The 15,663-nt window shown below is 29.7% G+C and overlaps 2 protein-coding genes across 4 annotated transcripts in view; both read left to right on the top strand.

Moving 5' to 3' along the window:
• Positions 1 to 15,663, top strand: part of Hiw (MYC binding protein highwire) — a 200,912-nt gene that overhangs the window by 102,833 nt on the left and 82,416 nt on the right. The gene's annotated exons all lie outside the window — the stretch shown is intronic.
• LOC141528946 (myrosinase 1-like) lies at positions 4,286 to 9,604 on the top strand. Its single transcript, XM_074245245.1, has 7 exons — positions 4,286 to 4,659; positions 6,118 to 6,451; positions 6,533 to 6,666; positions 7,785 to 8,042; positions 8,234 to 8,414; positions 8,499 to 8,914; positions 9,077 to 9,604. The coding sequence occupies exons 2-7, from the start codon at positions 6,286 to 6,288 to the stop codon at positions 9,446 to 9,448; spliced, it is 1,527 nt and encodes a 508-aa protein (XP_074101346.1). The 5' UTR covers positions 4,286 to 4,659; positions 6,118 to 6,285; the 3' UTR covers positions 9,449 to 9,604.

The raw sequence follows: 15,663 nt of genomic DNA, 5'->3' as shown, positions 1-15,663 counted from the left end.
ATTGGAATTATCATTGATTTTCCTTGGAGAAATGCCTCAAGAAAAGATTTCTTTCAAACGTCCTGGTGCTGTTCATCATGCTAGATGGATGGCTAAGGCCATTTATAGTTTGAAAATGTATCTATTCAGAGATGAATTCAAACTCTCTCAGAAAGAATTGCATGGTCTTCGTCATTTCTGTATTTTTATAGTCACATTGTATTTAAAAGCTTGGTTTTCATCAACTTCTGCAACAACTGCTGCTTATCATGACTTGCAGTTTATGAAAAATTTATTGGAGTACAAACATATCAATCCTTTGATTTCTTCAGCTACGTGTGAAAAAATGATTTCGCACTTATGGTATTTGAGCGATGAACTTGCCATTTTATCACTGTTTGACGATGGCGTTCCATTAGAAGTAAAAAAAGAATTGTTGAAGCTGTTAATACTCGTGAAGGTACAGATTCTAAAGCTAAAAGATTTGTAATTGCTAAAAAGATTTGAATTCATTGGCGCAGAGAACTCTGAGTGACTTTGTGTCTAAAAAGTCATTAAATCTTTTCAAAATCTTCGATCTACCGTATGACTTTCTTGATGTCGATGTTGAATTATGGCCTACTAATGAGAGTTATCTCGAAAATAAAGAATACTTTCAACAACTAAAAGTTGTCAATGATTCAGCAGAGCGAGCTGTTGCATTAGTCAGTGAATATAATCAATGCTTGACAAAAATGAAGAACAATTCCAGTACTTATTGCAAGTTGTCAAAGAACATCAAAAACATTCCCAAATTGTAATAAAAGAAATTATTTATAGTAATAGCGTACTGTTATGTTAAAAATATAGACAATTATATTGCAATTGATAATTCAATAAAAAATTTATCTATAAAAAAGTTAAATACTGGTTGTTTCTCACTTGATTCAATACTTTTCATATTAAATTTGACAAAGAAATATGTTATTCACTTCAAATTAAACTAATCATTGGCTATATGTCGAAAAAAATGCTCTAATTTCTTGTTTTAATGCAATCAAACAAGCTCAAGACTGAAAACAATATTAAAAAAATTGTTTATAACATTTCTTTATCGATCGAAACTCAAATTTATGTAAATTTTCCTGAAACTCATAGTTTAAATTAAAATTTATCGAATTATTGATCAAAAACTGGAAATATTGATATTCGTTAATGTTTGACGATGAATATCTCGTAACGGCTTCACTTAATCAAAAAATCATAAGAGACCATTTTTGTAGAGCAGTAAATTTCCTACAAAATCATGAGTTCCGCAATCCGAAATAATTTTTTTCATCGACTTATAAAATTCATAATAAAAACGAATATTTTCCTTAAAATAGCCAAACTTCAACTATGAATATCTTTTAATCGGTTGAGTTTTTGAAAAAGTCATAAGAGACCTTTTTTGTAAAGCATTCAATTTCTCACAAAATCTATGCCACGGAATATTTTTCCAAGCAGTTGGAAGCGAGATATAAATTTTTTTATCTGATTATTCGAAAAAAATAGAAACCCGCAAAGCGGAGGACCTTCCCGTTATAATTAAGAGCTTATACTTGGAGAGAATTCTTTTTAGGTGTCTACGAACCTATTTTTCAGAGTATAAAGTCAAACATAAATTATTCGATTTTTTTGACCCACCCTAATCGGTGTACAGTCATTGTGTGACTGTCGAAAATTACGAAATATAAAGAGAACATTTTTTGCTTAATGATTTTTTGATATTTTTAATCACAATGTATATATTTTGGGTCCTCAAAAAATAAAATGCCACGTACCAAATCTATAGAACTAAGAAACCATTCCAAATTTCTCCAAAAATTCAACAGAAAAAAAATATTTCGGGAATATTGCTGCGGTGTTAAAGATGAAAAAATTTGATTTTTTTTGTAATTCGTGTAACTTTGGAATTAAAAAAAAATCAGTGGTAGAATATACGCATTACTATGTATTAATCCATAAAAATAACTTTTAGACAGACTGGCGCTCAAAAGCGAACTAACCCAACCTGAAAAGCTGTAAATTTAGATTGCCTCAAGCATGATCTCAATGAACGTCCTAGATTGCAAACACAATCAATTCATTCTAAAGATATTGAGCAGTGAAATTCTGAAATTATGAAACTTTACCACAATTTTCTCAACTTGGAACTTTTATTTAAGATTTTTTTTAATTATCTTGATATCAAAATAGAACACCGTTTTGAGGTTTACGGATTTTGATCGTATTATAAGGATAAGACCAAAATATACTTAAAATCCAAATTGCGAACGTAAAAATAATATACAGTGACATGTATTGGTGTCATTTTTCGTTTAGCTTGTCGATTTTTACATAGAAAGCTTCTGAAAAAAATTGAATATGTAAAAGAAAAAAAAAAGGATTTTCATAAAAAAATATAAAAAAAAGGATGAATAGAATAGAGTAAAAAATGTTATTATTTCAGCATCAACATTCATTACCGGAAAAGTTATAAACGCAATGTTGAGGTTAGTGGTTTCCAAGAACGTCGTGTTACTAGCGTAGCAGAATGTAGATCGTTTTATTATTACGAGAGACGCGAAGTCAGCAGTTTGAGGGGTAGTATGCAGTGATACGGTTGGCAATAAAGGCGACAGCTCGTTATAACATTGATAAAGCATCTGACACACAATCTCGAAAACTTAACTACAACAATATCTAATCGAGGACCGTTTCATACTCTCACTCTTAACTTGTATACATAACAGAACATAAAGGACAAAAACTGAAACATAATATATCTATACTTTACACAGGAAGCATATACTTTATTTACCCTCTTTTACAATTGTCTCGAGATGTGCCACCTGACATGGGAGTTTTCGGCTCATGGTTACTCTGGAGACCCGAGATACTGAACTCTTCTTTTATTCTCTTGTATATAAATGTACACACATACCAGAATAGTATGGACAGAGAAAAAATTTTAGATGAAGAGTAAAAGTATAACTTGCGAATTCTCTGGAGATCGATGCCTTGTATCTACAAGAATAGACTTTGGATATAGAACATGTTCTCCAGAGACTCCTGTAAGAGACCTCAGTTTATATAACTTTGAAATATATATATTTCAGACCAAACCTGCAATGACTAGCTACAAATATTTTTTTTTTTTTTTTTTTCATAATTTAATCAATAAGTCTTACATTTTTTTTTATTTTTTTTAAAAAATATCCAAAATTAAAAATTTCAATATTTTTCCAGTTTGTCAAAAATTTATTTTCTAATTTCCAAAATTATGACAGTCTAAAAAAATTGACCAAAATTCTTTTTCAATTTTGAAAAAAATTTTTAAATAATTAACTGGCGCAATTTGGAAGATTTCAAAATTCAAAAAAATCAGTGTTTATTTTAAATTTATTAAACATCTTTTTTATGCTCAAATTTTTCACGTTTACAAAATAGTTAAAAATATTGAGCTCGCGCTTATCATGAACGTGCTTTATTGCCACTTTAAAAGTTTCAATAAGGACCTTGTTTTCTTTATACTGTGTCTATTCCCGCTTACACTCAACTTCCCGCTTGAATGTAAAGTTACTGTCTATCTATCTCTCATAAAATGCATGCTCGGTCGTGTAAACTAGTGCGCAATATCGACTATGACTTGCTACTGTTATAATACGTCCTGAAAAATATAAAACACGTTATTAATTTCATTCTTGTTTTATTTTATTAAGGCTAAGTAAAAAAAGTAAAAATTTCGAAAAATTTCTGTTACAATAATGTTTCAATTTATTTAATTATTTTTTTATCCTGAAATTACTTGAAAAAATTACAAACAAAGTTACACGGAAAGAACAAGATGACACTGGATATCATCCCAGATTATACTTAATGAAAAAAAATTTAGGATAGTAGCTAGTATAATCCAGATTATACTGGCTGATATCTAGATTATACTCAGTGTAATCTGGATTATACTAGCTGCTATCCTAAATTTTTTTTCATTAAGTATAATCTGGGATGATATCCAGTGTCATCTTGTTCTTTCCGTGTAGAGAGTTGAAAATAAATATATTAACTAATTAATTACGAAATCTTAATAATTATTTACGTAAAATCATATCTAGAAAATATTACTCGATTATCTTGGCTTAATGTTATGGTTAATTTAAAAAAAATCAGCTAATCTAAAATCATTGAGCAGGCATTTACTGTTCACAACTTTATTATTCCTTATCATTATCAGTATCATTTAAATTCTTATTTATCAGTCGTAACGCACAAACAATAATAAGTCTTTGCACACCTAAGACAAGACTCGAGTATCAACTCTGGTTGTTAAACATGTAAGCGTTGATAAAGAGTTAGTGCTATGGCTAATTTATTGAAGAATTATGCATAACATACTCCATAACGTGAAAAATGAATTTATTTAAATATTTACAAAGAGCTCAATTAGATTTTTAATCGAAAAATTATAATTTGCAAAGTTTAATGCACCTGCACAAAGTATTTATAATTTTCTGATAAGTGAAAAACTTGGTATAAATATGGGTTAACAGCATCTCGACGATAGTTTGAAAGTATCTACTGTACGGAGCGGAAATTCCGAAATATTACAATTTTTATAAATGTGTAAAAAGAAAGAGTTAATTATATGTTACATCGCTAAAATAGTTATCAAGTCTAGGAGTAAGTAGAGTCGATTAATTGAATCCATCTTACGTACCTTCATCCATCTTCGATCGTTTATTTCGCCACAGCCTCGCTGCCAGAGTAAATAACTTAAGTGTCTCCCGTTAAATTAAGGGGCTGATATGTATTGTCTCTTGCATGCTGCAAGATTCAGAACGTTACGTAATTTAGCCTTCAGATAAGCAGACTCTTTTTTTATAAAGTTAATTATGTCATTGGCTCTTATGCTGATAACTAGTTAATAGAAAACTGAAAAATCTAATATGTGTTTAAAATAAAAAATTTCTTGTTTGTTGAATGAATGAGTTATATATATATTAATAATGTCAACATTTGGATTAAGTGACATACTGGTGGAGTTGAAAGCAATGACCTGTTAAATATTATCGTCATTTATAGAGCGAATTTATCGATAAATTAGAAGCAGTAAATAGATTGCGGTTATTATAGTTTTCGTTTGATTCGGTCGCTCAATTATTAGTTGTTTTAATTTATAAAAATTGATTTTTAAATTATTATAAAGAAAAAATTATTTGACTTTTATCTGTTGCATAAGAGAATTTTAAAAATTTTGAGATTTTATAATTATTAGAAGAAATTTAAAAAAATTTAAGTTGAACTTTTAAAAAAATTTTTAAGCTACAAAAAGTTGAATTTTGGAAATTAAAAATTTGAAATATTTTAATGTAAAAATTTAAACAATTGTAAAAACAAACCTTCAAAATTTTATTCAATTAATAAATTCTCTTTCTAAGGAATTAAAATTTTTATTCAGTTATCATTTGAAAAATTTCGAGTTTTTAATTAACTTTTGCTGATAAGTTAATTCGATATAATATTATTTTCAGAATTTCAAAGTACGGTTCAGCGGTATGTTATAAAAGCTAAAATATTTGCAAATGTAAATGGTTAATAGATAGATAAATTTATTCATTCCCAAGCCCAGCTGGCCAATCGGCAAATATATATATTTTACATAGTAATTCAGTCCAAGTGATTACAGTAACAATTTGACTGCTTGTACACAATCTTATAGAAGATGCATATATTTTATTTTTCCGCCGTAATTAAGATTGAGTGTTGTTTATAAATTGTTTATAATTTAAATTAAATCTGTTGTGAAAATTTCTGAATCAATTCTCTGTAAAAAAAGTTTTTACAAATTTTTTTTTTCACCTTTTTGATAAATATTCTTTGAAGTGATTAATCAAAAAAATGAAATTGTAGTTTTTATTTGAAATTAAGTAATTGGTTTTTAGAAAGAGACTTTAAATTCCATTGAATAAAATCCTTTCAGTTTAATCTTTCTAGGTCTCATTTAATTTAAAACTATGTATTTCCTATCTGTTGTTTATTTTCATAACGATCTATAAGTAGACTCCATTTGTTTTTCTTAGTTTAATAAAAATTTACTACAATCTTTGTCCGTTCAACCATTAGAATAATTATTTCCAGTTTCAGAAATATTAATAAAGACGCGTGCGCATTTGTTTGTGTACTCTCCATGAATAATTGAAGCTCAATACTATTCCCACAAATATCCATCGATAAAATACCATGGAATTTTATCAAATATATAGATATATGTATATATCTAAGTGATTAGTCATTCAAGCATACATTATGTGGTTGAAAGAATATCGTGTTCTACATTTCATGGTAATTTTTTCATCAAGTTTTATGGATTTGAATAAAAATTTCGTTAATGGAATGAATAAATTTCCAAGCGACTTTATATTTGGCGTGGCTACATCCACTTATCAGACTAAAGGGGCCTGGAATGTTTCAAGTACGTGAAATATTCATTGTCTCTAAAATAATGCTTTAAAATTCATTTGATAAATTTATCTTCATTGTGTCTATTGTTTAGATAAAGGTGAATCGATTTGGGATAAGATGATCCACGAGCATTCGTACACTATCGATGATCGAAGTAATGCTGATATTGCCACTAATTCTTACTATATGTATAAAATTGATATCGATCTTGCTAAACAAATTGGAGTAAGTCATTTTTATTCGTTGGTCACTAGATTGTTGACATTTTTTAGAATTTATTTATTGTTATCACGTAATGGTAGTCTATGAAAAATTTTATCGTCATTATCATCATTATAATCATAACCATAATGATACTTGTTATTATGATAATTAAAAGGCTATGGCCATAATTAATAGTGTCATCGTCATCACTACGATCATCATTGATTACACCATGTTCATAATCATTATATTGTGATCATAACCATGGTCATAGTTCTTATCATGATAACTAGAATGACTTTGATCACCAGTGTTATCATTATGATCCATCATTAATATTATAACGGTCATAATCATGCTATCATGATCATGACTAAGGTGATCTCGATTATCACCGTCATAATTATCATCATCATGGTCATGATCATCATAATCATCATGATGATCATGGTCATGATCATCATGATTATAAATAAATTTATTGACACTTAATTTGAAGCCTAGCACGCTGCAGTACGAAAATGCGAATAAGTAAAATAAAAAATTCTAAATTTCTAAAAAAATAATAAACTAATCAATTGTTTGGCCTAAGAACCTTGTAGGGAATGCAAAAACGAATTGATTTTTGTATAACAATGGACCATGACCATTCCCCTTCATCATCACTTTAATCATCATGAATCATGATCGTTTTAATCATCAAAATCGGTATTCAATCCAAAATTACTCCATAACTAAAAAAAAAAAGTTTTTTCAAATTTGAAGTCTTTATTTTTATATTAGAATCTTTAAATAAAAAGAAAAAATCAATGGCATTTTATAATTCAATTAAAACCGCTATTCAATTTATCTAAATTAAAACGTTAATTATGCAATTTGCTTGATAACTAACTGCATATTTAATTATCGATCTAATAATAACTTAGCGACAGTTTATATTTCTCAGTATATATATTATGCTAAATGAATAACTCGATTTGTGCTATCTTTAACTCTACTTATTAGATTAAAATGATCTATACTGTGCATCTTCCGATGAAACAAGAGTATTACGAAAAACGTTAACAATTATTAAAAGTAAAAATATTACATAGATACATTAGAACTCAGTAATTGAAGATAATTTTAAAAATTTATAGGCCAATGCGTACAGAATATCAATATCTTGGCCCAGAATTTTACCTAGTGGTTTTAGCAATGAAATCAATCAAGACGGCATTGACTTCTATAGTGATATGATTAATCAAATGTTAAAGCAGAATATCACGCCCTATATAACGTTGTTTCATTGGGACTTGCCTCAAAAATTACAAGAACTAGGTGGATGGACTAATCCTTTGATGGTTGACTGGTTTGTTGACTACGCTAAAGTCGTTTTTGATGCTTTTGGAGACAGGGTGAGATATTAATTGTAAATTACCATGCAACATCAAAATTATTTCATCAAAATGGTTTTCATGAAATTGCTAGTAAATAAAAAGTATAGTCATAACTCAATATATATTACTTGATAAAATGCATATTCATCAATAAAATAAAAAATTGATAATAAATAAATACACTCAGGTCAATAGATAAATACGCTCAGGTCAAAAATTGGTTTACATTCAATGAACCGAATTTCTACTGTATGTTCGGTTATGATGGATTATTTCCACCCCGAATCAACCAATCTGGAATTGCCAGTTACATTTGTGGTCACAATGCATTACTGGCCCACGCAAAAACATACAAATTGTATAATGAACAATTTCGGAACAAACAACGAGGTTTGGAAGGACATTTATCCGTTATTCAATTTCTTTATGGTCAACATATTGACTTTTTTTTTTAATGACATTCTGTTATAACAGGTACGGTCTCATTAGTGGTTTCATTAATGTGGTTTCATCCGGGAAATTTAAATGATACTAACGAATCTAAAGCAGCAATGCAAGCAACAGATTTCTGGAACAGCTGGTTTTTAAATCCGATATTTTCAAAAAAAGGCGGCTATTCCAAAATAATGAAAGACAGAATTTTAATGCACAGTTCTGTCCAAGGATTTCGTTCCTCAAGACTGCCTAGTTTTACAAACGAGCAAATTGATTTGATAAAAAACTCATCCGACTACTTAGCAATAAATTTTTACCGCAGTTTGAGGTACGTTGAATGGCTGGATAAAGATATTAAATCTACTATCTCATTCTTCGCTGACATTGGCGCCAAAGTTAGCTTCGATACTGAGGATGATTCTCTGAAACATTATGGCCCACTTTGCAGCATCAGAGTAAGTAAATCGATGACTTACTGCGCAAAAATAAACCAATCAATTTTAAATGTCTAATCTTTAATTAAATCATCTTTGTTCACCATTCGATCGATTAATTGCTCCATTTATGACGATCTAAATTTAATTGAATATAAAATATTTTTTTCGTTTATTACTTAGTGTACTCCATGGGCCTTTTCAGCGCTGATAAATGACTTGAACAAAAAGTACAACAATCCACAGATGCTAATCACTGAAAACGGCTTCAGAGATGATGGCCAATTGGACGACAAACAACGCGCTGAATACTTTCGCCTTCATTTCACTGAAATATTGAAGTTAATAAGCCAAGGCTCTAAAATAAAGGGATTGTTCGCTTGGTCTCTTATTGATGTTTTTGAATGGACTGCGGGTTACACACAAAAGTACGGACTTTATTCAGTTCATTTTACAAATCCTCAGCGCCCGCGAACGCCTAAAATGTGGTCTACTGACTTAGTGACTCAAATTTATAAAACTAGAGCTATACCACCACCATCTTGGACTAAGTGATTTATAGACTGATGTTTATATCAACCTTGGAAATTTCAAACTTTTGAAATAATCCAAGTCACATTTAGAAACATTTTCAAATGTTTTTATCGACTCGTTATAAAATTTTGATAAAAAAAATTCTTATAAATCTTTGGAGAAAAATAAAAGCCATAAATCTGATATAGATATAATATTTGTCAGTTATTCCAGTGTGAGGAAATATCGATAGTCCTCAGTGACAATATTTTAGATGTGTATCAATGTATGATATAACGTCACTCAGCAACATTGGTTTGGCTTTAACTACCTCGGCTGTTATGTATCAACGTCGAGGATTCACCTCCTTGTTAGCATACATATTTGCGTACACCTCTCTCTATCAGCTCTAGTGATTCCCTCTACTCTTGCAGGATACCGGTTAGGTTAGCCGGGTATACCTTGGATCCCAACTGGATCTCATCGGGTTTTCACACCCTCTTGAATATATCCGACATCACACATCTTTAGCTACCCAAAACAACCCGGCGACAAGAACCTAGCGCTCCTGGTCCGGAACATTAGCATCGTTTTAGTACCACACGCATGTCATATGAGTATATAAGCGTCTATGTGTGTGACGTGTTTCCCGGTGTTGACTGATGCTTTATCCCTTTATAACCAAAATTTACCCCGCCTTTGAGTCTGACCTGACTCGGCTTATTCTACTGGCATATCCTTGTTGATCCGTGTTTATGTTTTGCCTCGTTATCAAATGGGAATTTTTTTTAAATTTACAGTTTTTTTTTATCAAATATCTCTCTGAAATTTTCCTTCCCATTTTTATTATAATACTTTTAATTGTCTTGAAATTTTACCAAGTTTTATATTTCGCAATGTTACAATTCTTATTTTTAGTTTTTAATCTTACATATATAATTGATTAAAATCAAACCACCCGATCGAAAAATATCAAAGCCTAAAAGTGTAAAAAATTATTTTGATTAGTTCAAAAATTTGAAAAAACACAAAATTTCGATGCTATATTCAAATTGAAGATTCAAACAAGTTCATTGTTTGAAAATTGGGTTATCTATTTTAAGAATAAATTATCGATAAACGAATATATTTAAATTATTCTATTTTGCAGCAAATTTAAGATACTAATAATCAAAATAGTAAAACAAAAATTTTGATCAGTTTTGAAGCTTGTAAAGTGTTAACGAAAATTCTATGACGACTGAAAATCGTTCATATAATAACCGAGATAGGTTTAATTATTTCTAGTTTATCTTTCTTATTCTCCACACAGAAAAAATATTATACTGAGTGAAGATAAATTTTCAGATAGTAGCTGGTATTATCCAGATTACAATGGATATAATCCAGATTACAATGAGTATAATCCAGATATCACGCAGTATAATCTGGATTTTTCTAGCAACTATCTAAATTTTTTTTTCACCAAAGATATCACTGAATATAATCTGGGATGATATCCAGTGTTATTTTGTTCTTTCCCTGCATTTATAGAAAAAAATTTATTTTTTTGATTTTTTATAATAAAACAAAAAGTTTTTTTTTTTTTTTAAATCGACATATTTTAAATTATCCTATTTTTAATGAACGTTAAAGAATAAAATATTTGATTGTTAAAAAAAATTTTTTTTATGGATTAAAATACTGTAAATTTTAATTCCAAGTAATTACCGAAAATTTTGAAATTTATAAAAAATTTTATAATGATTTAGAAATATTTTTTTTTGTGTGAAATTTTTTCTTAGGTATTTACCAAAGGCGTGATTAATCAATTACAATTGAGTATCGAAATAAGAATAGCGAAAAATGCTAACAATTTAATAAAAAAAAAACCTTGCAGTAATGAAATTATCTTCCTTGTTACTCTATTATCATATTATCTATAATGTGATTAAGTTTATAGATAAAATTATAAATAACGATACATATACATTTTTTTCACTTGAAAAGATGTTATCGGTGAGCGATTTTCCAGCTGGTTATCTTCTCGAACTCGACAGGTAATCCTTCTGTCGTCCGACCGTTCGATCGATCTACCTCACTTACCGCAACCGCAACAAAAAAAAAAACCTACTGTAAAAAAATGTGTAGAGTATAAGAAGAGTACAACCAGAGAAAAAGAGAGTGAAGGGGGTGGTGACGGTGAAGACGAGCGAGACGTGGTAAAAATAAAAGCGAAAGGTTATTTTTAATTTTTTTTATTTCGTTCTATCATTGCTTTGTATTTGATAGAAGAAAAATATTTAAAAAACGTACGGTATCACGGAATGATAAATTGTTTTCTTGGTCTAGTCTCGTCCACTTTGTCACATACCTACGTATATAAATAATATGTTTATTCTCGCAACTAATATTCTTGTCATTTTTCATTCTGTATAAATAATTCAAAGGAAGAAATATCAATCATACTTGTTGACACAAAAACAAATTTAATTATAACATTATTATTTACGAGTCGAAATATTTTGATTGATTTAATTTATGTGAATTATATTTATTATTTATCAATCATATTTATTTAATGATTTATCAAATAACAAGTTGTTTATTTAATACAAATTAATAATAATAAAATGGAAGTAGTGTTTTATATTACATTTAATAAAATTCTAGGCCAAACTTTTGATATACTAAGTTTAGACCTGAGAAATGATGTATTTAATCATGGAAAGTTATATATTACACATATGTAGTCCATTCTCACATTCAATCATTCAAATCTGTTAAAGTTTCTTTCAGGAAGCTACTGTTCTGATAATCTTGTGAAAAATTTCATTTTTAAAGAAATTTTAACGCAAAAAATCATGAAAAATATCTACCAAAAATACGTATAATATTATCTAAAATTATTTTAAACTAAACCACTGATAATTAAATATATTGAGTGAACCATTAAAAATTCTTATCAACACCATGGTCGATTAATGAATAAGGTAAATGGAAAATTTTTTGCACTGATAAATATTAATTTGAATCTAGAGAAAAAATTTTTAATCAGAATCATTTCGATGATTTTTTTTTTAATCAGATAATTTCTTTAAGCGAGTGAAATTTATTTAAACCTAAAAAAACTTCGTAGGTACAAGAACTTTGAATTGAATAGTTGAAAAAATTTTTTTCTTAATCAATCCTGAAATTTTGAAAAAGAATTATCTAACATTTGAAAAAAATACCGATAATAAGCCATCAGTACAGAAAAACGTATAGATTTTGAAGATAACAGAAATAGTTATTTTAATATGACACAATCATTTTATGTTATATTTATAAAGAAACAGAATTATAAATTTTTAGTAAAATTTAAATTTTTACTAACGCGAATTTAAAAGATGTTTTGACAGGAATAAAACTGTAAATTTAACAGATTTTTCTGCAATTTTAACAGAATTTTTTTTTCCGGTAAAAAAACGAAAACAACCCTCCGTATCAACTAATTTGGTGAAATCCAATAAAGATTTAAAGGCTATCTTTATCTCCTTTTTTGCGATCCTCAACCCGAATCAACTAATTTTCTTGCTCGATTTCCGGGCAATTAGTGTCGGTCTCCGCTCTCACCGGTGTTCAACGGCTATTGGATTCCGCGAATCTCGTAACGATAACTATATCTATCCCCTATCGTTTAATTTTCCCAGCTGGCCTTAACATCGTCATTCTGTTCATTTGTTATTACCAAATCTAATTGCCGTGGATGAAATGAGAAATGACATTTGCTCGGTCGATAATCCCTAAATTCCGATACTTGCCCCAGATGTAGACAACAATATTCCCCAGCCGGATGACTAAAACTGAAACTACAATAATAACCTATATTTAATACATCAGTGGACAGTATACTGCGATAAACCACCGCTTGACATGTAACTACAGTTGACACAAATCCTTCTTCAATAATTGCTGTTAATCTATACACACTGATGATAATGAAAGCGAGAGTGAGATCGAAACTGAGAGAAATGACTAAGCCGTACAGTAGAAACAAGAGCAGAAGCAGGAGCAGTTGGCAAATAGGCTACCTGGCGACTGTTAACATGGGAATTCAAGGGGATGCTGATGATGGTGATGGTCTCGCTGTATTCCATGTAAATGTGTATTGTGTACGTACGTCTGACCATGAGTGTAACGAGGTAGCTAGAGATAGAGTGAGGAGAACTGAAAGCTGAAAGAGGGTGGGTTGATGTTCAACTACCTCGGATGGGATTGGGACTGCTACGTAGCAAACGTGACCTCAGAATCAGGATGCAAATTCGGGGAATAATTATTCCGAGTGTCCGTCTCGCGCTAGGGTACCCCCCCCCCCCGTCGCAACTCTCCTCTTTCTATTACATTCCCCTGCTACGCGGCTAACTGCTATAACTACATCCCTTAAACCAATCTACCTCCGTCTCTACCTCTTTTGGCGAATCCCCCTAATTCGGAGATTTCTGGATGTACATCCATGTATATGTATAGATATTATGCGAGAGAATGTCAGCATCCAAGTCACCATCAACGTTGTCGTCGAGATTGAACGCACACCCTCTGTAGTCTGCTTCAAATGAGATCAAATATTTATACGTTTACATAGATGATTCTTGTGGAGTATGTGTGTGTATGTCGATGATGGGGATCTAGATTTTAGGGAATGTAAATGTTCGAGTTTACGGAATATATATATATATATATATATCAACTGTTATTTACATTGCTGATTATATCACGAGAAAAGAAAGAAGAATTTTCTTAACAAACTAAAAAAGAAAAGATTTTTTTTTTATTGAACATGAGTTTTTGGGGAAAAAAAAAAAAAAAAAAAAAAGACAGTATAATAGAATTTCTGATGTTACACTTATCAAGAGCTTTCATTTGAGTACCCACATGCATTTTGATAAATTTTTCATATATACATATATATAATATATATAAATATATGAAAAATTGATGTGGGTACGCAAATGAAAGGTCTTGATCAGTGTAACATCGGGATGAGCTTATATCTTTAAAAATGTCAATAGTTCACAAGATACAAGATCATTTTTTAATTATGTATCTAGAGATAGAGTACACGGGTAGAGAAAAAAATAAGTTTGATTAGCTTTATATGTTTGTAAATATGTCGGTTAATTTTTACTCATAGAATTTTTTTTCTTAGTGAATTCTAATTAAGGTAGTTGATATGAAGGGTGAATTTTGATGAAAAAGAAAATATGTTTATTTTTGTATAAGTACCTGGAGGGCTAGTTTTATGTATTTGTTATTTCAGAGAGTAGAGACTGTATGTTTTTGCTGTTGAAACAAAGTCCTAAACAAGCATTGTTCTTTAAAGAAGGAAATGAAATAAAAATATAAAAAATTTACAAGAATATGAGGTCAAAGGTCGTTTTTTCGCTTATAGCAATTCTATAAGATTTATTTAGCCCGTGGTGAAGTAAGAGCACGGTAAAATTTTATATAGGATTCGTCCCACTCGGCAGAACCACAGAGTTATGGTTTTAAGAATCCAGATAACCTCAAGACTCCAGTATGAAGGAATATAAGAAGAAGAACAAGAGAGACTGAAAGATAGAATGATAAAAAGAGCATTCACTGTAAGTGGGAAGAGCTTAGAACCGGAAAGTGCTTGTGGAAAATGTCCTTTTCACTATTACTCCTCTCGATCTACCGTCTTTAGACCAACACTAAATTGTTTCCAACCTCTATCGGCAACTTTATCTTGTTATTTATTTTTTTGTCTAGTTCATTTTCAACTCTAGAATAACTAATGATATTTTCTTTTTTTTTTTTTTTGACTTAATTTAATTTACTGCAAAATATACTCTGACTAAACCAGACACTATTTGTACAATGAATTTTTTTTTTTAGCTTAAAAACTTATTAATTTCGTACTTTGAGTACGAATTTAATTCTATTTTTCATATTTTTCCACAAATTTTTTGCTTGTAACTATATTTTATCAAAATGAAGGCATTTTTAGATCCACAGTGACCTATAAAACAACAATGACAATTTTATTAATTAACACAAAAGCCTCACTTTTTCAATGATGTGTTAAAATATAAAAAAAAAAACACAATTGGATTACTGCGGTTTTGTCTCGAGAAACACTACAGGGCTCGTCAGTGGAAGTGACTAGTGTCGCCTCTGGCACAAACCGTTCTTAATTATAAGAAGTATTCATGTAGAAAGGATCTAGTGTATATAGGCCCCATACTATGCTCACTCAAAAGTGTGCAACACCGACC

This window comes from Cotesia typhae, unplaced genomic scaffold (genome assembly GCF_013202065.1).
Source record: "Cotesia typhae breed Kobodo isofemale line unplaced genomic scaffold, CoteBio_Ctyphae contig_44, whole genome shotgun sequence".
In the NCBI taxonomy this organism is placed as follows: domain Eukaryota; kingdom Metazoa; phylum Arthropoda; class Insecta; order Hymenoptera; family Braconidae; genus Cotesia; species Cotesia typhae.
Note: the sequence above shows the minus strand (reverse complement) of the source record. Positions and strands in the feature narration are given on the sequence as shown.

Coding starts and splice junctions, on each gene's coding strand:
- LOC141528946 (XM_074245245.1), top strand. CDS start 6,286: ATGTGGTTGAAAGAATATCGTGTTCTACATTTCATGGTAATTTTTTCA. Junction 6,667..7,784: donor ATCTTGCTAAACAAATTGGA/GTAAGTCATTTT, acceptor AAAAATTTATAG/GCCAATGCGTACAGAATATC. Junction 8,915..9,076: donor GCCCACTTTGCAGCATCAGA/GTAAGTAAATCG, acceptor TTTATTACTTAG/TGTACTCCATGGGCCTTTTC.